The 23718-nt window shown below is 35.8% G+C and overlaps 1 protein-coding gene across 1 annotated transcript; it reads left to right on the forward strand.

Moving 5' to 3' along the window:
• The first annotated feature begins 146 nt into the window (after positions 1-146).
• LOC120632524 (TP53-binding protein 1-like) lies at positions 147-23718 on the forward strand. The gene is made up of 11 exons (XM_039902343.1): positions 147-437; positions 2896-3017; positions 3198-3231; positions 3342-5469; positions 6434-6587; positions 9629-9719; positions 11171-11332; positions 12339-12538; positions 12821-12978; positions 13560-13779; positions 16324-23718. The coding sequence occupies exons 1-11, from the start codon at positions 383-385 to the stop codon at positions 16654-16656; spliced, it is 3657 nt and encodes a 1218-aa protein (XP_039758277.1). The 5' UTR covers positions 147-382; the 3' UTR covers positions 16657-23718.

Raw genomic sequence — 23718 nt, forward strand, 5'->3', positions numbered from 1 at the left:
TAAATCATTATATATTAACGTAGTAATATATTAACGTTTTAATGGTCTGATATAACCATTATATTTCAATTTAAATGAGAAAAAAATTAATATTAAAAAAATATCTTAATAGACAACTGAACTAGTGGCAACACCGGCCAAATCAACAAGCGGCCGTGCTTGTTCGACTTTTTGCAAAATTTTCAAAATAATTGTTTCTTCAATTATTTTCTAACCTTTTTATTGCCAGATATATTACTGAATTCATAAACAGTAAAATCGAATCGCGGTTATTGAAGAGCGTACGGAGTTTTTACTGTTTTTCGTCCTAACACAAGTGACAGATGTTTCTGTGCTAAAACGCGCCAGTTTACATCAAAATAAAGTGAAGTTAACCTTAGAAATGGAAGAACCCAGTACTGAACCTATCGACATTGAACCAGCATCAGGAGAAACAGGTAGAAGTGTATTATTGAATGTTATCTTTACAGTCGGTATAGTTTGTATAAACCGCCTAAATGAAAGAGTCCTAACATGTTACTGTGACAATGCTAGATTCGCTATGATCAAGTATTTTTGCTATATTTACGTTATTTGCCTATAAGTGTCGTTAAGGATAGATTTTTTTACGGGTAAAACAACACCAAACATTACAGATTTTAAGGTAAATACGCTATTACATCCACAAGTATGAACCTATGTTCTAATATTTAATTTGGTCGGTTAACCCTCAATCCAAACATCAATACACACAGCAAAATGGAAAATCACTCCCTTGTATCTTGTCCTAGCTTTCCTTTACATTTCAAACACTTCTATTATGAAAATATATAAATATCAAGCTTTTTTATTTATTCCAATTAACCTGTTTGTTGGAGAATGTTTCTTATTGTAATCATATAAAGTACAAATTGATGTTAACTTTCAGTGTTGCTAGGTTATATAGAAAGTGCAAGGGGTTATGATGATAATGTAAAGACATTGGCTATGTTATTATGAGTAAAGCAATTAAATTGCATTTAGATTGAATTTCATTTCCCTCATTAATGTGATTTCAGTTGCTAACTCCCTTTTGTAGACTGTAGTGATTGTTGATTGTTAAAACCTTACTTGTAATAGTAACTCTTCTAATATATTTAATCACTCTTAGGCTATAAACTGTTAATGAGTGTTTATTTTTTATTGAATTTTCTCAGTATGTCACTATTCATTTGGTCATAAACTAGATAACATTGAAGTACCAAATTCCACTGTCTTGGGCCACATGCGTCCAACAGTGTCTTGCTACTAGTTTGATGATATAACATGTTGCCCATTCATTATTACGCTGGGCAGGCATTATCATTGCAGGGCTAATCTGTTTTCACTGGTCTTGGCTCGGCTTGACAGTGGTATATTTATATATATAAGAAAGGGGTTTTTCTGCCACTTATCTATGTATATATGTATAACTACTCTAAGGTATATGAGGAGGCTTGCATTGAAGTGTTCTATACCATATCCCTTTTTCTAAACATATTCTATCAAAGTATTCTTTCCATTCTATCTGACAGAATTGCCTATATTTTGGTAGTAATTCAGAATAATTTACTATGACCTTAGTATCATTCTTCAGTCAGCTTCTTCATTATGTGATGTGATGTTTTGTAACCCATTGCAATCTTTACCACACAAATCATCTATTGTTGCTAGCACTGCATAAGCTATCGATACAACTCCAAGACCTGAAGCAAATCAAGCTATGAGGCAAACTGTTTTATAATATTAGAAGTGCCAGATTCGGTGACGACTGTACAGATGATTTCTTCTTTTTAATGAGGAATTATAGAATAGAAATAATTGTTTGACCAGCTAAGCAAAATTGGTAAGGCTGGTAATATATAAAGTTTTGTTCTTCATAACTTCATGACAATGATTGAAGCTGCTGTTGTTCAATTATAATAATGTTAGCTAAATCATTAATATGTTAGTATTATTAAATGAATTTAATGCAATGCACATGTTATGTTTTTAAGCCACTTGCAATTTTTTTGATTTTGTTTTGTTTTATAATTAAAACAAAGATCTGTTTTATTTAAATTTTTCAATCCTCTTGCTGGGCAAACTGACGTCTGTTCATCTTTTGATTGCGGTTTTGTATTCTTTATTGCTAGGTGTTGTTGGTTGACTATTAAATCTATTATTATATTTAATTAATTTAACAAAGAACATTAAAAACTTAATTGTGTTATGATATACTATGCTGCTCCCTGCTTTTTACCCATATTAACTATAGTTTGTACTGAAATCATAATTACATTAAGACATAAAATATTTGTTTTGCGTGTGGATAAACTACCTTACTCTTCACCCAGAATAGCAAGATTGTGCTATTTTCATATTTTGCATAGTCTTTTAATCTGTGTCTAAATAATAGGCCATAAAGTCACTGTGTTGAAAAAATTATAATGATTGATTTAATTTTTAAATTAATTTCAATATTTACATTCATTTATATCAGATAGGCTCCGTTAACTTTTTATACTTTAAAAAAAACATTATTTCAGATTGAAATCTTATGATACATACTGAAATAAATTGCTAGTGCTTGAATTTTTTTTTCCATTTAAGAAAGAATTTTTAAAATAGGTTTTGTTATTTTTGAGTTTATCTATATGTATACATATAGATAAACTCAAAAAATGTATATATGTATACATATAGATAAACATTATGAAGGGTTGATACCACTTGAAACAAGAGCCACTTATTAAACGTCACAGGGTTTCCAGAATCCCTGACCAATTTAATGGATGAAGACATAACATTTAGAGTGTTTATGTATATTAATTAGCTAGCTGCTGAACCACAGTAGGAAATTGATATATACAATATGAATGATGATTGATATGAAAAATATATTTTTTTTAATTCCAGATGTGCAGTTAGTCTCTGAACAAAGCAACATGGAAACCAAGAATGTGTCTCAAAATCTCTTCCCAGAGAGTCCTGTGTATGAACCGGAAGACGATCCTACGTGTCTGGAGGAAACTCTTGCAGTTTGTATTTTTTATTCTACCTGTAGACCCTGAAGTACTTTTTAGTTACTTTAAATTACATATTGGTGGCAAGTGATAGTTAAAAATGGATCAATTTTTTTTTGCTTTAGAGTATTTATAATTCTTACTTTTAGTACAGAATTATTGCAAGTAAAACTAAAATATCAATATTGTCCATAGGTTGAAGAAACTAAAGAAGAACAGAAGCCGACAGGTAATTTTATTTTGTATAGCAAGAAAATTTCTTATATTTAATTTAAATCTCGTCTTTCTCGATTCCCAAGTACCTTACTAATTATTTTATAACTGTACAATTTATTGCAGATGAACATCCTACAGTACATACTAAAAGAAAGCTATCAGAAGAAGCAACAGACAGCAGTGCAAAGATACAAAAACTCGATCTGGATGATGAAGAGATTGCTGTATCAACCCAAACATTAGATGACGAGGTATCAGAGATAACTAGTGTAGCGAAACGCAAATTGCAAGAAGAACTACCATCTACTTCACGTGTTCGTACCCCAGGACGCGCAAGTCCAAGAAAAGTAAAAAAACGAAGCAATAGTGCTGAGCTCACACCAAAAACACCAAACACCCCCAAATCTCGTTCATCTAGTGTAGACATCACTAAAGGTCGTAAAACACCTAAGCTTAAAGCACAGTTGGAGCTGTTCAAAAAACAAACCGAAGATAATGATGTCATTGTCATTTCTTCTGATAGTTCAAGTCGTCCGAGTGTAGAATTCGTAGCAGAAATTCCCGCACCTAAAATACCTGAAACAATAGCTGAAGAAAGTACTTCAGAAAACCTTGATGACTCGCAGAATTTCCATTTAGCATTATCTCCCACTCCAGATGAAAATGAAAATTCTAATGAAAGTAAACCTATAAGTGAAAATAATGTTCCTGACTATAACAGTGAACCAGTGATTGTTAAAGATAGAGAAGAGATTATCGATGCTGGAAAAATGTCCGAAACGAAAAGCGATGGATTTAATTACGATCTTAAAAATAAATCACACCCAAAAGATTATAACAATGGAAAAACAACAGATCAAGATACTACTGACAGCATATGTTCGGGCTTAGACAGTCCAGAAAATCCTCCAAGCGTTGCTTCAAAACTGATTTCGAAGTTATCAAACGGAAATTCTTCTACACCAACTGAAACAATCGCTAAACTTGGTGCCGATGATATTACTCCTGACATGTCGAAATTGAATGGTAATAAAGGGAAAAGGGGGAAAAATGAATCTTTCCGAGTCAGTAACACAACAACTCCCTCAACCATATCTCCTTTGCAAAATGGCCACTCTTTACCAGTAAGTACACCGCAGATACCAGTTTTTGATGTTCATGTTAGTCACAATGAAGATTGCGAATTTCTGTCTTTGTACGTTGTCCGAACTGATAATGATGTGGGAATGGATATGTGCAAGGAATATCAGAGGATTTCGAAAAGATTCACTATCGATCCATACTTAGGCGACGTTTCAGTTAATAACTCCCCATCTAGTGTTACCAGTGTGGGGATGGTGAATTTACCCAATAGATCCTCATTCGTTTCCACCATTAGTTCGACATCTTCATCTAGCACTCGAACCAGCGATGGTGCTTTCGTAGTACCACAACCACCGCGAAAATCTGTTTCAAATCCATCCTCCACCGTCAAAGGATACGAAGCTTTAATGAAGAAGCTTCAAGATTTATTTTCGCACATCCGAGAAGCATCTGCTACTGAAGCTAATCGGTCTATGAACGAAGACAAAATATCTGTTGGTATCCAAGCTTCATTGTCGAATGAAACTGGTTTCAGTAATGGTAACGCAAGTCCGGACGAAGTAAGTAAATGCGACAAAGCCACTCCGAAAAGTTCCTTAAAGAAAAGGGTTAGAGGTCGGCGACCTATAGCAGGGAAAACTAAACGGGCTTTATTACCAACTCAACCTGAAGAAGTCGAATATATGCATGGGATGAATTCTCCCGAAATGGTGCCAACGAATGGCGATAGTGGGAAAATGTCGCCTAAGGAGGAGAAACCTTTGTCATCTTTGATTGGAACCCCCAAATCCGTTACTAAGTTGAAGCAGAAAAAAAGGCCTACGTCACCTAGACCTGCCACACCCGTGGAAAAGGTTGTAGTAAAAACTGAATATCCTGGTCATCCGCCTGATACAGTCGTGCTAGCTAAATGGGTAGATAAGCGTTACTACTCTGGCAAAGTGCTAGAAATCACGGAGCCAAACAAATATCTGATCAAATTCGACGATGGACAAAGCAAAACTCTGTTGGATGACTTCATAATTTTTGGGGACACTAAGAAGTTGCCCCTTCAAGGACAATCTGTTTATGCTATGGTTGATGAAGAGCAGAACTATGAACCTGGTTTGGTCCTGGAATCTGAGGAGAACGAGAATGGAACTGTGGCTTATCGATGCACTACAGATGGGTAAGTTCTTTTCGCTGGTTTATGATCTAGATAGAATCTTATACCGAACAGGTAGATACGATTACACATATAAAATGCTCATAATATTATTTCTGACTATCTGACAGTTTTCGACATTTTAATCAGACATTCTGTTGAGAATGTTCTATGGTTTTATCAACCATATCAACCCATTACAGGCATGAATGAGAAAAGTATGGGCCACCATGGTAGTATACTTTGATGTTACTGGTCAAGCGCAGATTGGTTGGCCTTTAGAGAACCCTTAGGCATGCAGATTTCGACACGATGTTTTCCTTCACCATTAAAGCAAGTGTTATTTAATCGCTTAAACAGAGATAACGTATTTCAACCACTAGGCGGTCTTTCACTGCCCCTATCATCAATGATATAAAAGTGAATAGCTGAATGTAAGCGCAAATCATGAGAGCAGCTGAACCGGTTCGCTAATTCTTTTTTTTTTAGAATATTCCCTGAAGTACGAATTTGGTTTTTCACGATAGAGAAATTTAAAAAATTGCCTAAAAAAGTCAAAAAGACTTCGTAATAATACTTAAAAGTCAATTTGAACTTTAATACCAAACCATAAAGTTTAAGTGTCAGTGGATAGGTTGCAAGACGTATACCTCCATTTGCGTGGGCTTGATGGAAGACAGGGTATTCGGCAAATAACTTTTTATCTTGTGCGTGCAACGCTTTCAACGTCAAATATTGTGCGACACATTTTTCAGGTCAAAACAAGAATATAATTATGGCAAAATAAGTGTTACAAGCTTTAAAAATTTTTGTTTTTGCTTTGTACTTAATTCCTAAGCAATTGTGGTTACTGTTATCGTTTATGTATAACTAAGTTGTGGAAACTTCTTTTGTTTATGTGATGTACAAATACGGAATTACTCTTATGTAATAGTACTGTTTGTTTTCCTTGAAAAGCTAAAAAATAAATAAAAGTTTAATTTTCCAGCGACACAATAGTGATGGTAACGGCCAGCGAATTGTATCTAACAGAAGATCAAGCGCGATCGCTTAAGGAGTCGTCTCGGTCGCGATCGCCGACTTCGCCCGCCACGCCGCGTAGACGCCACAATAGAGAGCTGGACCTCGATAATATCATACAGGTGAGTCCTACATGAAAGGGTGGTAACCAAGTAGGGGGCCGAGTTCGAATCCCAGCACACACCTTTCAACTTTTCTAAGTTATGTGCGTTTAAGTAATTAAAATACCACTTGTTTCAACGGTGAAGGAAACCATCGTGAGAAATCGTGCATGCCTGAGAGTTCTACATGTTCTCAAACGGGTGTGGAGTCCACCAATACGCACTGGGCCAGTGTGGTGGACTACGGCCTTAACCCCTTCTCATTGTGGGAGGAGACCCGTGTCTTTAGTGGGCCGGTAATGGGTTGATATGATGATGGTGATGAATCTCACATAGTAGGTTTTTTGAAGTTATATTTCTTTTGGCACGTTAGGGAAAAATGATGAGAGTGAATTTTTACGATACGCGCGCAAACCGTCACAAAAAACCGACACCACGAAGTTAGCTAGAGTCAACAAATTAAAAGTAAGGACATCTACGTATGATTGCGTGAGAACTGACAACTGTATTCACGATATGTATTAAACTTTATTGAACTAGATAACGCGTTATAATAAACCTATCAATGGCTTAAATACCTTTTATCTATTGTTAGTGTCGTATTCTACAAACGTGGAATAAGGCGAAAGATGAAAATTTTGAATTTTTTTTTGTCTTATTGCGTCCAAAGAAGTATAACTTCTAACGCGTGTACATAATACACGGTTTTTTTATAGTTATAATTGCCGTATCAAGCACGTGGTTTATAGTAAGTGGAAAAACTATCGCCTATAAACAGCGACACTTTGCAGGGAATGCAAAGAACATGCCCTGCAATATACCCCCTGTATCCATCAACCTGAATCGTAGGTCTTAAGCTTTATGGGCCTTCAGTTACACCGGCAACAATGCGATCAGACCAGAACACAGCCATGCCGCTTTGCGGCAGAATTAAGCATGAAATGAGCAATGAATACCTTATTATAATATTTATAATATAATAGTGGTGTGTCCATTTTTGTGATGAAATATTTTTCAGTCGAAAATGTCAGAGTCCAAAGCCGAAAAAAACTCAGTTTTCTATGGTAGCGATAGTGGTAGCTTTATAGGGAACAGGCGTCCAATGGCATGATGATCCTGTTAACACTAGCGTATTGTTCGGAATATTTAGTATGGGATATTCTAACTACTTGCAAAATCCCTACTAATATTATAAATGTCAATGTAAGTTTGTTTGTTACGATTTCACGCAGAAAATACTAAACCGATCCTCATGAAACTTTGTACACATATTCTTGGAAAAGTAAGACATTATGCTCGGTTCCTTTGGGAAACGGGATGGAAGTGTTTGAAATTATAACCGATTTAAATACTTATTTTTGTACTATAGAGGTTATATATAACATGTTTTTAATTTTGCCCAAACATTGTGTAGATCTGATGAATGTGGTTGGAGATACAGGACAGAACTCCTTGGCGGACAGCAGCACACCCCTCATTTAAGGCTTATCGATACTGAATACTTTAATTTTTTTAGAACTTCAACTAAATTGAATACCACATCAAAAAACAAAATCAATCGCAGACGAAGTCGCGGGCAACAGTTAGTAAACAATATTTTTTAAGAACGTAATATCGAGAGAAAATCGGACCTCTTAATTTTATTACTGAACCAAATCTGATCAAATCTGGCTGATCAAATCATAAGGAGACATTATGTTGATAGTGGGATCTAGTGGCTTTCTAGATTCTATTTTTATGCCATTCAAGGAAATCTACTCTTGTGAACTTGTTGCTCCTGACGCTCTAAAAGCCTGGAGTTATTATGGAACAACAAGGTTGGGGTATCTTAGCCTCTGGATGATCATGTGCCAGTATTGTTTAAGTAATTATGAAACATTTAATAGGACCCAGTTGGTTTAGTTACACTTGATACCCAGAAAATAAAGCTTCATCAATGGGAATGCCAACTGCTATTACTTATTTCGAATTTCGTTTCGGTTTGATGATTCGGTTTTATGTAATTAACATTCATAATTAGAATAATCACAATAGTATTCGATCCTTGAGGCTCTCCTTAACTACGCGCAATGTTTTATTCATTTATTCAATTACAATTCCATTACAATGTCATATAAATTACTAATTATTATATTTTCAAAAGAGAATGTCAATGTAATGTTTACATTTGAAATGTAACCCGCTGTAACCAGATTGATAGGTGGACTTATTATTGTCATTATTAAGATTCAGATTAATTATCTCGCATCGGGGCTACCAAAATGTTTGCACTATTTTATTTGCTATTACTTGTAACTCTCATTAATAATAAAGCTCATATCGCTCATAATTTAATGAGAAGGAAAAAAGAAAATTGGGCCAAAGATATAACAGAGAGAGAGAGAGTATCCTAGAGACGGTAATAGAAGAAAGAAATGACCTTTCCGAAGGTGGGAAGACGACTTAAGAGAAACAGCAGGACCGCTGTGGACAAGGAAAACCCATGATCAACCTGGAACCATGAAGAACCTGGGAGAGGCCCTATGCTAAAGCGAGACAAGCGAAACCGGTGTCTTGATAAGTAAATAATCAATAAGATAAGACTGTTGAAAAGGCTATAAATAAATAAATTTGTAACGCAGGAGAGCATGAAGAAGGAAAATTTCACTTATGAACGGTCACTATAGTATTCTCGACCCCTGATCTACCACTATTCAAAAACATATCAACCCCTATCCATCTCCGGGAACCTTTAAAATTCAAATTCAAATTTCATTTATTTCAAGTAGGCCTAATTAATAAGCACTTTTGAAACGTCCAGTCAGTCTGTTTGTAGTGACTCTACCACCGGTTCGAAAGGCAGATTCCACTGAGAAGAGCCGGCAAGAAATGACCTAGTTTTTGCAGAATAAGCCTATGTCATTACAGGATATAATCTATCTCTGTGCTAAATTTCTCATTTCTTCAGCCCTTCTGCCTGCCGTGATTGAGTAACAAACATCCGTCCAAACTTTCGCAATTATTTCTTTAGCCAAGATTGTTTGTACTGCTTTGTAGGGCTTATTGTACTTTTTATTGTTCAGGGGCCCCGCAGCGCTCGAAGTCGAGACAAAGGAACGCCCAGTGGCAAGAAACGTGTTACGTCACCAAAGAGCCCGAAAGCTTCTACCTCAGGTAAATAATGCAGTACTTACTGTGCGTACATTAAATAGTGGGCATGAAATTATAAGTGGGGGGTAACGGCAGCGACCCCCGACAAGGGAATTTTGGGGATTTATAATATCTGAATTTTCTACTTTCCGGTTCGGCCGTGATTTAGCATTCTGGTGCGAGCGATGTCGCGTAGAAACCGATCCGGTATTGGTTTAAAATATCTGCTATATATCTAACCGCTACCATCTTTTGACGGCCGATTGGCACAGTGGGCAGCGACCCTGCTATCTGAGTCCGAGTTAGATTGTTTGCGTTTATCTGTATATTATAAGTACCTATTTATGTATATTATTCATACAAATATTCACCAGTCATCTTAGTACACATAGCACAATTTAAGCTTACTTTGAGGCTAGATGGCGATGTGTGTATTGTCGTAGTAAGTGAGTTTAAAGTTTGATGCAAACTTGTAATGAGATAAATAAAACTTCTAAACTTGCTGCTTTAAAAATAAAGTATTTTTCAATGGTAAAGCTTTCATCAGCACACCAGGCTGCAAAAGATATTTTTAAGTGTTGATATTAAAAAAGAAAAATTAAATAGCTTCTTAGTAGAATTTCAAAATCGATATAGATAGGCCTGCATATTCAGACAAGCATGAAGGTGTATATCGAGTAATACCCTCAAGCAAAGAAAAATACGAACGGTTCAATAAAGAATTATAAAAAAGGGATCTATTTATAGATATTTCTGATTATGTGATTTAATATACAAAGTATAAATGAAAAGCGAAATAAAACTTCACAGGCTTTAGAGGTACATTATGTACTGTCTCTGAGACTTATCTGTGGAACCGAAAACCTTATAGTTTTTGAGTTAACCACTGCCATAGTTTTTACTGAAAGAAATCAGATACAGCCCAAACATTACATGCAAAATTAAAACCACAAAGTCACTTTATTAGGTACGCGTCGTGTAGCGTAGGTACTACGCGCGTGTCGGTCTTTTATCTTCAATAGGGTTGTCACAAGTAATTTCTTAGAATGTTTTGAATTCGTTCATATGGAAAAATAAATATGCTTCTCTTAATTTTATATTTTTACGTATGAAATATACTAATGCACACTTCAACAGTATTTCGTAATTCGGTTACACGTTGTATATTGCATATTTAAAATCAGCTATTAGCGAAACGTTTTTAAAGCATGTCAGCATACGCTGAAGGTAGAAATACTGAGACGTGCAATTAAAGAAAATAATCATATTATGCAGCAAAAAACAAAAAGACAGTTCAGCAAAAGAATTTCAAAAAACAATTATTCCCATCTTCAGATTTCTAGAAAAATTCACTTAAAACATAATCTTCCAATTTAGGCGATTTCGGATTTCAGTCAATGATTTAAAAATTCAAATTAAATGCTTTAAATGTCTTCGTTAATTAGTACGTTAAAGATTTTATTCTAAATTTTTAGGTGTCAAAACCAAAAGTACTCCAGTAGGTCGAAAACGCCTTGCAAGCGAGAGCAGTGAAATGAGTGAAAGCAGCAACTCTGCCCCTCCCGTGAGGCTAGAAGAGGTTGCTGGTGTTGAGCCGGAGGTCCAAAAGACCCCGCGGAAGATCGACGGGGTCAAAGGTACCTGGATACTGACCCTCATTTTAATGCATAGGTCCAAAATACCCCCGGAAGTGTTGCAGTTCAAAAAGAAAATACACTGTATTCTGTTTCAGTGTAGCGTTAGAACTAGTTCACAGATTATTGATTAGTAACTAGCTAGGAGTTTATTATTGTTTTTTTGAGTTTAATAGTGCATTTCACTGGTTTGTTTTCTTATACAATAAAGTAAATATTGTTAAATATGAACTCAAATTGCGTGCAAATTGTTTCTGTGGCGAAATTTGGTGTGTTCAAAAACTGATTGGCGAACAAAAGGTAAACTATTTTAATTGAAAAAAAATGCAGCTCTATACTTCAAAGAAACCTACACCAGACTTGTGTATTTCTCATACTAAACCTATAAAAGACAGTCTAATGGATCTGTAGTTCTGTTTGATGCTCACTTTTTAATAAATTGTTTGTTGGTATTGCATTTTTTTTTTTTAATGAAAAGAATGGTTGGAATGCGTAATGAGACTAGAATCAAGAGAAACACTTGGAGTTCTGTGGTTTCTTTTTAAATTTTGGCAAACAGTGCATAGAAACTTCTGTATCCATCCAATTATCAATCGAAATTTCCAACCATAATTCGCGTGTTGACCTTAATCGTAGTGTTTTCCAAAGACAAATTGATATTGTTTGTCATTTAGCACAACAAGAACGGTGACTTAGAGATCATGACGAGTTAAATCTGTTCTTTAGGTAACTGGGCTTGCTCAAATTCAAGACCCTAGAAACGCCAGTACTACTATCACATAAAACATACCTAATCTAAACCTCAAATAAACACTGTAAATTATATATTTTATATTTTATTTTTAGCCAGTCTTGCCAATTTAAAATTTAGAATACATGACGTTGAAAATAAAAACAATCCAACTCCAGCACGTATTTGAAATTCTTTTTCACTTTTAGCAATCAGTGCTTTTATGTTTTTATGAAGTACGTTTTGCCCGAATGAATGACGTGTTAATTCTCTTTACAGCCGGTCCTCTACAGCTTAAAGGCGCAGCGAAGCAGAATATAGGCAAAAAGAACTCAAAGTTGACCAAATTTGAAAATGATGAAGATACTGTATCAACTCTGGGCCCCATTCCTAGCCCTGATAGCAAGCTGTTCGCCGGGTTATGTTTCTTGCTCACTTGCACTGAACCGCCGAAACCTACGACATCGGAGAAAAAAGAGGTAACTATTTTCATTTATTGATTTATTTATGCTTTATGCATGCAGCTATGGTGATTTGCTCAACCATACTATTAGGATAGATCTTCTCCGAGCGAATGTTCTATTAATTTTCATTTTTTTTTTAAATTCTTAACAATGCTTAGTTATAATAAAAACAACACTAATAAAAAAAAAACACCATTTTCCGCTTGCTGGGCTTTTGAATCCAAGCAACCGGCGGTCAGGGCTCCAGAATGAGGCACCTCTTACGCGCCGGTACATACATATACTATTTCTTTCCAGCAATGCCAAGACACCCGCCACTATTCATCGGAAGAGGATGGTGAAACCACCTCCACCCACCCAGGCACTGATACGGAGGACCTGGAGTTCTGTACGCGGCCCTTCAATAAGGAGCGACTCAAAGAACAGCTGGAAGCAGGCGGCGGAACTGTTTACAGGTATCTATTTAAACTAAAACTTGATTACAGCAAAATGAGAGCGGTGATAGCCCAGTGGGTAGGAATTCGACTTTACTTTCGGGGGGCCGAGTTCGAATCCCAGCGCACCTCCAACCTTTTGAAATCTACATGCCTGTAGTGGTCCACCGCGGCCTAAACCCTTGTTATTATTAATATAAGATCTATCATTGCCTAATTTTAAACAATATATTAAATCACATTGAAAATATAATTAATTCCTCTAAGACAAGGCTGCTTGGAAGCAGGCCATTCCGCTCTCATCTCGCACAAGATAGAAAAATTGTAAAGATTTTTAAACTGTACAATGATGTTGAGAAAGAGCTGCTGAGTTTCTTCTCTTCTCGTTAGAATCTGCCTTCCGAACCGGTGGTAAAATCACTACAAACAGACTGACTTGGCGTTTCAAAAGTGCTTAGAAAATAGGCCTACTTGAAATATATGAATTTTGAATTTAGACCCGTGATTACAGAGGTAATTGGCTGTTAATGGTTTGACAACTGACACGCAAAGAAAACAATATTGCAACAGTCAGATTGTAATATTAAATTTTTCCTTTTCAGCCATTTCGACGATGTTCCAAAGAACAAGTACTCTGTCTGCAAGCTCATTGCGCCACGGCCGTGTTTGACTGCGAAGTACATACTATGCCTAGGCGCCGATATCCGCGCCCTGTCCCACGCGTGGGTTATCATGAGCTGCATACACAGTCGACTGCTAGATGTGGACGCCTACATACTGCCTTCTGGATGGTCCATACTGAAAAAGCATTATGTCAACTGGGTGAGTACCCTATAACCTACCTAGTGCAAAGTACAGAAGAGACACTTTCGCTTAATCCTATACAGTAACCGAATAGAGGTTATGGGTTCAGTATAGCTAACAAAGCCCTGATTGGTTAGCCAGTAAAATCTCAGTCTGCACCACTTGCCATCCTGGTAAGATTGCCGTACGTATAACATGTAGTGGAATTAAGCCCCAAAGTAAGCGTAGCTTGTATGGGTACTAAGATGACTGATGAATTATTTTATCGATAATATACATCAATATTTATAATATATAGAAAACACCCAGCCATTGAAAAACATTCATGCACATGGAGACAAACTCGCATTTGAAATGCGTTGCAAAGAGCATATGGCAGCCTTCAAGCATAACCATCTTGAAAAATCGAATTTTCCAAAACATCTTATAGAAAGTGGACATAACGTAACCAGTATACGAAATATTACATACTTGCGATAAAGGGTTGAGACTTGATTTGAGAGAACAATAAGAAATTATTAAACATAAGAATGGGAGGTTCGAATAGCTAAACGAGCAAATAAATTTATCAACTTCACCTCTATTGAATATATTCAGAGGCACTAATGAGGTTGGATAGATAAGGAAGGGTAGGGGGGGTAGGGGTACGAAAGGTATAAAAGGCGACTCATTTGGCAAATTATTCACTTCGCAAGGCCCGCAACAAGGCTGCGTATGTGATGGGTCGTCTCTATCCGATGATTTGCCGCAAAAGCAAATTATCCCTCCGTCACAAGGTAACCTTGTATAAAACGTGCATACGTCCCATTATGACATACGCCAGCGTCGTATTCGCCCATCGCCCTCACAGCTCCTACAGGAGCTTTCAAGTCCTGCAGAACAAATTTATGCGTATGACCACGGACAGTCCGTGGTACATGCGCAACGTAGATCTCCACCGAGACCTCGATCTTCCCACCATAGCCCAGTACATGAAAACATTATCAAAGACCTACTTTGAAAATGCAGTCCGACACCCCAACCCCCTAGTGGTCGAGGCGTCCACTTATACCCCCGTCCCCGACGTCGAACCAAAGCGGCGACGTCCGAAGCATGTCCTTGACGACCCTGACGACAAAATAACTACCGACAACGTGTCCCAACAACACACACACACGCAACATTCACAGCGTCTTCGCCGGCGAAGACGAGGGCCCCGATTTCTGACGTCATCCGGACGTGGATCCTTACCACGGTCACGGGGGCGTTCGGACTAAACAATGATTAGTCCAAAAGTCCACCAACAGTCAGATTAACGTCGAACCGAGCCGAGGTCCGAGTCCTCGCAGGAGGCACCCTCGGGTCGACGTCTCCCATACTCCCCCCGATGTCGTCGAGCCCTGGGGCTCTTCTCATGGCGAGCTTTCGCGCTCGCCCCACTCCCCCGGTGACGCCGTAGCAACCCCTTAGGTGGTTATCGGCAAGTGTCCTTCCGAAAAAGCAAAAAAAAAAAAAAAAAGCAAATTATTCACTTAACATTTATTCATTGTAAAGTCAACATCTCCTGATGATGCTCCGGTTTCGGAGCGTAACGTGCGTAGAGGGTACATTGCCGATTATCTGTTTGGTGTGGAGTATACAGATTGAAGTAATTGTAAATTACACCATAAAGATTATCCTGCTGTTCGCGGCGTATAGTAAGTATAGTAGTAAGCTGAACTTTCATATCTCGCATTGGACTCGGATAGCAGCGGGTCTACTGTAGTAGGCTAGAAATAAATCTGTTAATTCATAATAGCCTATAACAGTCCACGGCTGGACTAAAGGCCTCTCCCAACGGTAGGGCTTATACATAATCACCACGCTGCGCAGACGTGTTGGTGATTTCTGTATGTGGTAATAGTAGCACTGAAGATGTTGCTGAAGATGCGGTTCCAAGTGGAACTAAATTTGGTCACCAACTATTTACTAGAAAATCTACTTATCTGTACAACATAATTTACAATAAGTTAAATATGTATCCATTAGCACTTCGTAATTGCAAAATAGTGCTTACTGAGTGGTTGCATAAAGTAAATTAATTTTGAATCCCATACACTATGACGCACACGCACACACGCTCGACACACACTCGCACAAGCTCGCACACACACGTACTCACACATGCACACACACACACAAACACATTCCCACAAAAACGCACGCACACACACAAACGTACACACACACACAACACACTCATACGCACGCACGGGCCACTAGTAGACACACACTTATTGTGGTTATCTTTGGTAAACCTTTCTAACTTTTAATTGCACATAAAGGATCTACTTATTTATTTAAATTTGTATATGATGCTATGGAAGAGCTGGACCACCTGCCACAAGTGCTAGAAGTAATACTAGTAACTTGCTAGGCCACAGTTTCAATGTGTTATTGACGGTATGAAACTAAATATTTTTTTAATATTTTATGCTGCCCTTTATTAGTTATATTCCCTCAGGGGGTGGTGACAAGTAAATTGTAATCAGCCGTTACCGCATAATGTGTTAATAGATAGTCATTTTACTTTCTGTACTTTAGGTCCCACCATCCGGCAAACGCAACACAGCATTCCTCAAGGACAAAGTGGTCCTGCTATGCGGTGACCAGGACACGTTTGTCAAATTCTGGGAACGTGTGTGCACATTCGCCGGGGCAACCACCCGAGTCGTCAACGAAGAAGACCTGAACATGTCCGGGGCAGTCGTCCTTGTTACAGAATGGGACTGTCCCCACGAAGTCCAGAACAAGGCCAACCAGGATAACATCCCATTGGTGTCAACAACATGGGTAGTCCAGAGTTTGATCGAGGCGAAGATGATCGCCCCCACCTCCCACGACAAGTTCTCATTTATGTACGCGGAGCCTGAATGATCCTGGGACTTTAGGAAAGTGCTCATTATACGTGAATATTGACACATAGTGAGCCGTGCGAGAAGTGACGCTTTTAGTGTTAAAACGTAAAGTGACAATTTGCAATTTGTGTTCCGACGTTTGTGTTAATATTGAACTGGGTTATGTTTTTATTTCTTTATACAATAATTTATCGCAAAAAAATCATGGGATTGTAGTATTTTGTCATATAAATATTTTTTCTTAATGGCAAAAATGACTTAAAATCGTATTATATATTTTTTTAATAACACCAAAGTTTATTGGGCTGTTCATATACCTAGATAAACAGTGCGCGCTGATACGCCAAAGAAATTGGAATGAAATGGGTTTTGGTAGAAAAACTCGTCATTCGTTTAGCCGCATCAAGTTAATGTGAATACTGAACTATGATATAAAAATATATGTGTCACGTACTTTACTGAAGAATGTGCGTCAAATATATGAGAAGATATATAATAATTAAAAGTTTAGTGCTAAAAAAGTATAATTTTTAATGTTTGCACTTAAGACATTATTGTACTGAATTTCACGTCAACTTCTCAATGTAGTCAACATTCCCAACTAGTGGTAGATTAATTACCTATGAATAAATTTTTATGGTTCAAGAGCTTTGATAGGCCTACTTGAATATATTAATGATATGACATTATTCTAATATTATATATTAAATATACACAGTGATTTTTTTTATCGTCGACCATCGAGAGCCCCTTATATCTGATGTAAAGGAGTTTAAGCAATATAATAACTGCGTTTCGTAAAAGCAGCTGAAATGACTGCTGTTGATTAAATTGATACAACCGCCGCACTGCGCTCCTGCCACTCTATATAGGATGCTTCTCACCACTAAACTATTTATTTAATTATCTTAATATTTTTCTACCAATGAGTAGACTCTCGTATCTACTAGTACAAGTACAAATGAATAGTTACATACTGAACAGATTAACAGAGTAATTGTTTTACGGCGATAAAAAAGTCACAGTGTAGATACATTTTTCATATTATAGATATTGTAAACTCAATAATATAAAAAATTTCAACATACAGATATTTATGTATGATAAAATTATGTACTATATAGATGTAATCTGTCATGCCAACATATTCCTCTAACTGTACAAGACTTGAAACTTTCATCATGCATATTATTGAAAAAGGAAAATGTTCTATAATATTGAGAGATGGACAGGAAATATTTGAGTACATTTTTTTTCTATCAATAATGCATATTAGTGTTATGACTTAATTGAATTAGTATATGCATTTAATGTTTTGTGCGCTTCGTAAATGTTGAAAAAGTAACCGGTTACACAGAAAAAAACAATCTTTTTTCTTTTCTTGTTACAATAATAACGCTGCATTGGATCAAAAATGATTTACTTTCTAGCTAAGGATAGATTGCAAAATAGAAGTTATTCTTATCTCTATTAAAAACTTTTTTATATCGGAAAAAACGACGCGGTGGCAATGGGTTCTATATGTATAATAGGTTTTTGTTTAACAGCTACTGGCTGGAATTGCGTCATTATTTTTCTATAAAATAAATTCTACAACATGATTATTCTTATTATGACAATTCTTTGCCACAAATATTACTTTTAATACCGATTACATAGTTTCAACATTCGTGACGCGTACTATAAGATGTCAGTGTTCTCTTTTATCAAAGAATTAATGTGTGATTGAATTAGATGATAAATTATAAGTCTTTATGTGAAATAATACTGATGTTAGGTGTTATTATAATATTTTAAGATGCTACTATATTACTTGTAGGTTTAAAAGTGTCTTTTCTGTGTATAAAAATTCGGTTATTGAGACTTGAATTGACATATTATTATGTAAGTATGCCGTGATGGCTTCGTGAATGCTTGAATTCTATATAAGGTTCCGGTTCTAACTGTAAATATTGTATATGTACGAATTTACGTTGGGTCAAGGAATAACATATGTGACAGATGAAGATGCTGTTTGCAATGGACTGTTTTCACTATGAAAGTTGCAAACAACTGTTAACCTCCATATTGCACTAGTGATCACTGTGGTTTTATAAGTGAGACATGTCGGGTGGTTAATTTACGAATTTATAATTTCTGAATTGCCTCTATTCCGGTCTGGTGGGTTAGGTTGTGGCGATTTAGCGTTCCGGTACGATGTCGCGTAGAAACCGATAAGGTTCAATATTTAACTGCCAGACTTGTAACAGGTTAGCCCGCTGTCATATTTGTTGCCGCTGACAAGCAGCTGTAGCACTGATGACTCGCTATATTTTCAACATAAATGAACTGAAGGTAGTAAACCGTTTCATTGACTCTTATCTCATCAATCATGCTCAGTCACCAAGTATAAGTGTACATTCTGGCAATTGTGAATTCGTGCTTGAAAATCAAAATCGAATTCAGAAAAATTTAAAGCCAAAGTAAAATGTTACAAGTTTTAGAATCGCAAATATAGTTCTTTATTTTACAAACGTCCAGCCAAGGGAGCTGGTAGAAGAAGTGTGCACGAATTTGAACTGTAATTCAACGTAATAAGTTCCATTTCACTCTGAACGTATTTAAATTCTCAAAAATGATTATGAATGCTAATTACCATTTTTCGGTATGCTTACACTATCGAAATTAAAGATAATTTTTAAAATGGTCTCATTTAGCGTAAGGTTGTTTAAATTAAAAAACAAAAACACCGAGGGTTCCGAATAATCGTAATGCATTTTTTTTTTGATTTGGTATAATTTGCAACTTAGTTGAAATTGGCCTAATTTTTTATTATAATAACTAAAATATAAATTATAATAACTAAAAAACAACGTAAATTATGCATAGAAAAATAGGAGTCTTCATGAGCACATGTGTTTTACTGACCGGTTCATATTATCACCAGTACCAGGGTAACATAAAATAATGTAGATAACGTTATAGTCCAGTACTGGTCACTTGATTGAAATTATGTAAACCTTTGTGACACAAAAAGAAATCAAATAAATGGGCATATCTTTTCCAAAATTGAATAGTCAGAGTTGCCCTTTAGTTATTAAGTGTACTCTTTGGCACAACATGGAATTTCGAAAATTCTATTTTCTATATCAGTATTGTTTGAATATATAATTTATAATACGCTTACTATTTTGTTTTTGTTAATGTGTAATCCTGGAATTTGATTCTTTATGACATAGTAAATGAATATAATGTTCAGTGTTAATTAATGGTAATATTAATTAATTGAATTAATATTTAAAATAGCAACACATATTATTATGACTATATTTCAAACACAGCAGCCAGAATGACTAATAAAATAAATGTTTTAGCAGATATATTGCTTGTGTTCTTTTCGTATTACCACCACAGTTTAGCAATCATGTAATTGGCTCAAATGTTTTGCAGTTTTGTTTTTTTTTTATATAAATATGGTTTTACGCGTACTTTTTTGAATGGATATCAGTGAATCATATCTCTGCAGCATAGTAAAACAACCCTCCCTTTTAAGAAATTGAAGGGCAGAGAAAACTGATCTATGTTGCTTATGTTTGTGAAATAATATAACACTTGCCAGTAACAGCACATCATTTTTACAGACATCTATTCCTTCTAAAAACATTAAAGGCGCAAAGCTTTTTATTAAGAAGTTTTCTAGTACTTTCTTTATTTCTTTTCATTTAAATTTCCAGAATGAACATAAATACTCCACACGATAGCCTCTCATTGTACAGAGATAACATATGACATGGTCTATGGTTTGTTTGATCTAACTATATATCTGGATTCTTAATTTGTGAAAGCCAATGCATGTAGTCTACTTCAGGCTGTTTTGTTGCCGCTACCAAACTGCATTAATGCTAAACTATGATACCAATGATTTTATGTGTATTAAAAAAAAGGACATAATATATCTATTGATAATTTAAAAAAAAAAACTATTTTTTCTAAATTACCTCACATCTAGTGTAAGATACAGGGTTAATTTAAAGATACAGAAAAAAACTTTTTTATATATTTTTTTGTGGCATATATCAAGTTTTATAAAAAATAGTAGTAGTAGACGAACCAAAGTTGTTAATGTATATGTTGAGAGGTCATTACGACACCATAATATACTATTTTTTAAGCTTTTAAGTTCTCCGCGAAAAATAGATATGTTATTCTTGAACATATACGATTATGTTTTGTGTCGAGAAATATTTATTACAATTTTGCGATAAAATAAAAATAAAATGTGTACTAATTAATATGCAGGGATTTTTTTTTAGTTTGGTTGGTAACTAAAATTTTTTAAATAATGGCAATAGTAAATGTTCTGAAGTCGATCCGGGACATTTCAGACTTACTTGACTTAGTGATTTTTCGTTATTTCCGGTGTTTGTGAGCTCTCTGAAACAGCAAAGATGAATGCTCAATTTGGAACTCTAAAGGTCGGATCACCCGTCCAGTTGCCTACTGAGGTCACCGTTACGTAACCAACATAATCGATTAGCCCTCATAGGGTAATAGTATTTTTAAATTAAGCCTGTAAAATTGACTTATCGATGTATTAGCTAATTTAAGGAACTTAAGAACAAAATAACTATCTAAGTATAAATTTTCGATTAAATTTTTGAAATGTTGGTTATTTATAAAAATTTAATATGGCTGCTATGATCTGATGTGACCTGTACATATTAATATAATTGTTAGAAATTAAGTGATGATAAATGTTACTATATCCAAAAATATCCCTGCATTGCTTACGTCACATATTTCAAGGTATGAAATGTATAGCGGCCCTTGATTTTGAAGATTGTGCTGTTTACGCTGAGCTCTATAGAGAGATATATATATTTTTTAATTCCACTAACAGTTAGCTCTTGACTACAATCTCACCATTACATTGAAAACGTTACGTTTTCAACGAAACACAATAATGTTGAATTTAAAAAGACCTAATGTTCTTATTACAGTTTTAATTAACAAACGTTCCGACAGGAGCGCTGGCTGTTGGAGTAAATACGATTTTGCGCTTTAAAACAAAGACTATTGTGTCCGTTTTATGCTGACAATATTGATAAGTGTTTCTATATTCGAAACGACTACTCAGCACAGAGTTCCCTAGTATGAGATTTTAAAGATTCATACGGTATCAAAGAAACGCCATCTAGTGCCAATATTGGGAAACCTTACTGTCATTGTCAAGTTCATCACAATGATTAGCGTTCAAATATTAGACCGATTTCTTAGTAAAATATTGTGGAAACGTTTTCGAAATATACCTATTGTTCTTAGTTTAATTCGCAAACGTTACGCCGCAGCTGGCTGTTGAAGTCAATACGAATTTGATCTTCAAAAGAAGGTATATTAAGACCGTCTTATGCTAACATGGTTTAATAAAACCTCATACTGTATATATGTATTCTTGTGTGCAATTTCTCCTCAGTCCAAGGGCTGCTATGCTACTATTGCTCTTTAATATGGCATATCATCGAAGACTACCAGTTTTCCGGTAAATCTTCGTTCTATATTGTATCCAAGTTCTCCAAGCTGTTCCAAATGAAATGCACACTGTATAGGGGAAGAACGGGGTGTAGAACCGAGAAACATTTTGTGACGTAATTAGTGCATGGTTTCTTAGAAGTCTTATTTCTTCTTAACATGTAGGTAAGTCAGGATAGATGTATTTGTGTATTCCTTAAAGTGACCTTTGTGTATTCCTTAACGACTCACCCTGAGTTGAGCAGTTTTGTCAAGCTGTATCGAAAACTTATGGAGCAACACCCTTTTTTAATAACTTAGGAACTGTATATACAGTCGATTAACAAGCTTCAATTCATTTTGATCTAAGTGTTCTATACAAGCTTAACTTTTATATATATATTGTATTGTAGTGACCTCAGCGTACTTGTGTTTTGGCAAGTTAATTGGCTCCCATGCAATGTTTAACTCTTATGCAAATGTTTGGGCCAGTTTCAATATTGCGCGCGCAGTTTTCTTGTCACTCGCAAGCATGTTGCGTGGAATTTGAACTTGCATTCGAGATGCACAATGGTGATGAGGTCTTAACTGGTGAAATCAAAGTAACAGCCAGTTAGGGATAACTTGACAACATTTCATAATTTTAACAATGAGGATTCACATAAGACTGACGTATCAAGATACGTAAACGGAGCGATATGTTTAGTAGCGTAGCAGATATCACATTTCCGTATACACGTATCTTTTTTACTCACACTGAAAAAGAAAAGCGTCCTACCACCGTTTGTGTCATCTGTATAGGTATAGTGATCCAATATCTTTCTATACTCATTGTCAGTATCGGTGCGCAAGCATAGAAGAGCCGGACTACCGCAGGCGTCGGGCCCAGTGGAATTATTCCCCACACCGCAACCATTCGTAGCCCTGCCTAGGAGTTGGATATCTATGTACTCATTTAATATATATGCTACAATTATTTGGCTTCATCGGTGTGTTAGATAAAGAGGTTGTATCCATTATGATATAATGATCTTTATTTGACTGGATCTAGAGTCGCAAGTTTATTCTACTGTTCTATATATCATAAACTATCGCTTGTTATAAAAGTGAAGCCAAGATTATGCTTTGAGACGAGGTTTATAAGTTTCATTTTACTCTGACATTAAACTGTAACGTTTCAATACTCCAAAACAATCAAGTGTTTACACAGTTCTTTGACTATGTTCAGCGAAGTTCCATACAAGGCGTTCAATCGTGGGTGTGCATTGCGTCTAGTGTTCGACCAATTACAAGGCACATCGGCTTGAGCAAGAGTTGTGATTGGCTGAACGCAATCCGCTTTGAACGCTATCGCAGAGACGTATGTTTAGACCTTAAGCTTCACAAGTTTGATGTGAACTGCAAATTGTAAAATTATGAAATAGTGTCAATCACAGAATGGAAATAAACGCTAATATTTTTGTTGCATTATTTTTTTTATTTTCTAGTAATGTTTTCTATGGATGTTGTCCTATCATGGGTATATTTTATAAGACTTCTGGTAGACATTGTATGTGTGTAAACTACTATGAATAAATTGATAGAAATGTGTGAA

Source organism: Pararge aegeria, chromosome 20 (genome assembly GCF_905163445.1).
Source record: "Pararge aegeria chromosome 20, ilParAegt1.1, whole genome shotgun sequence".
NCBI lineage: Eukaryota > Metazoa > Arthropoda > Insecta > Lepidoptera > Nymphalidae > Pararge > Pararge aegeria.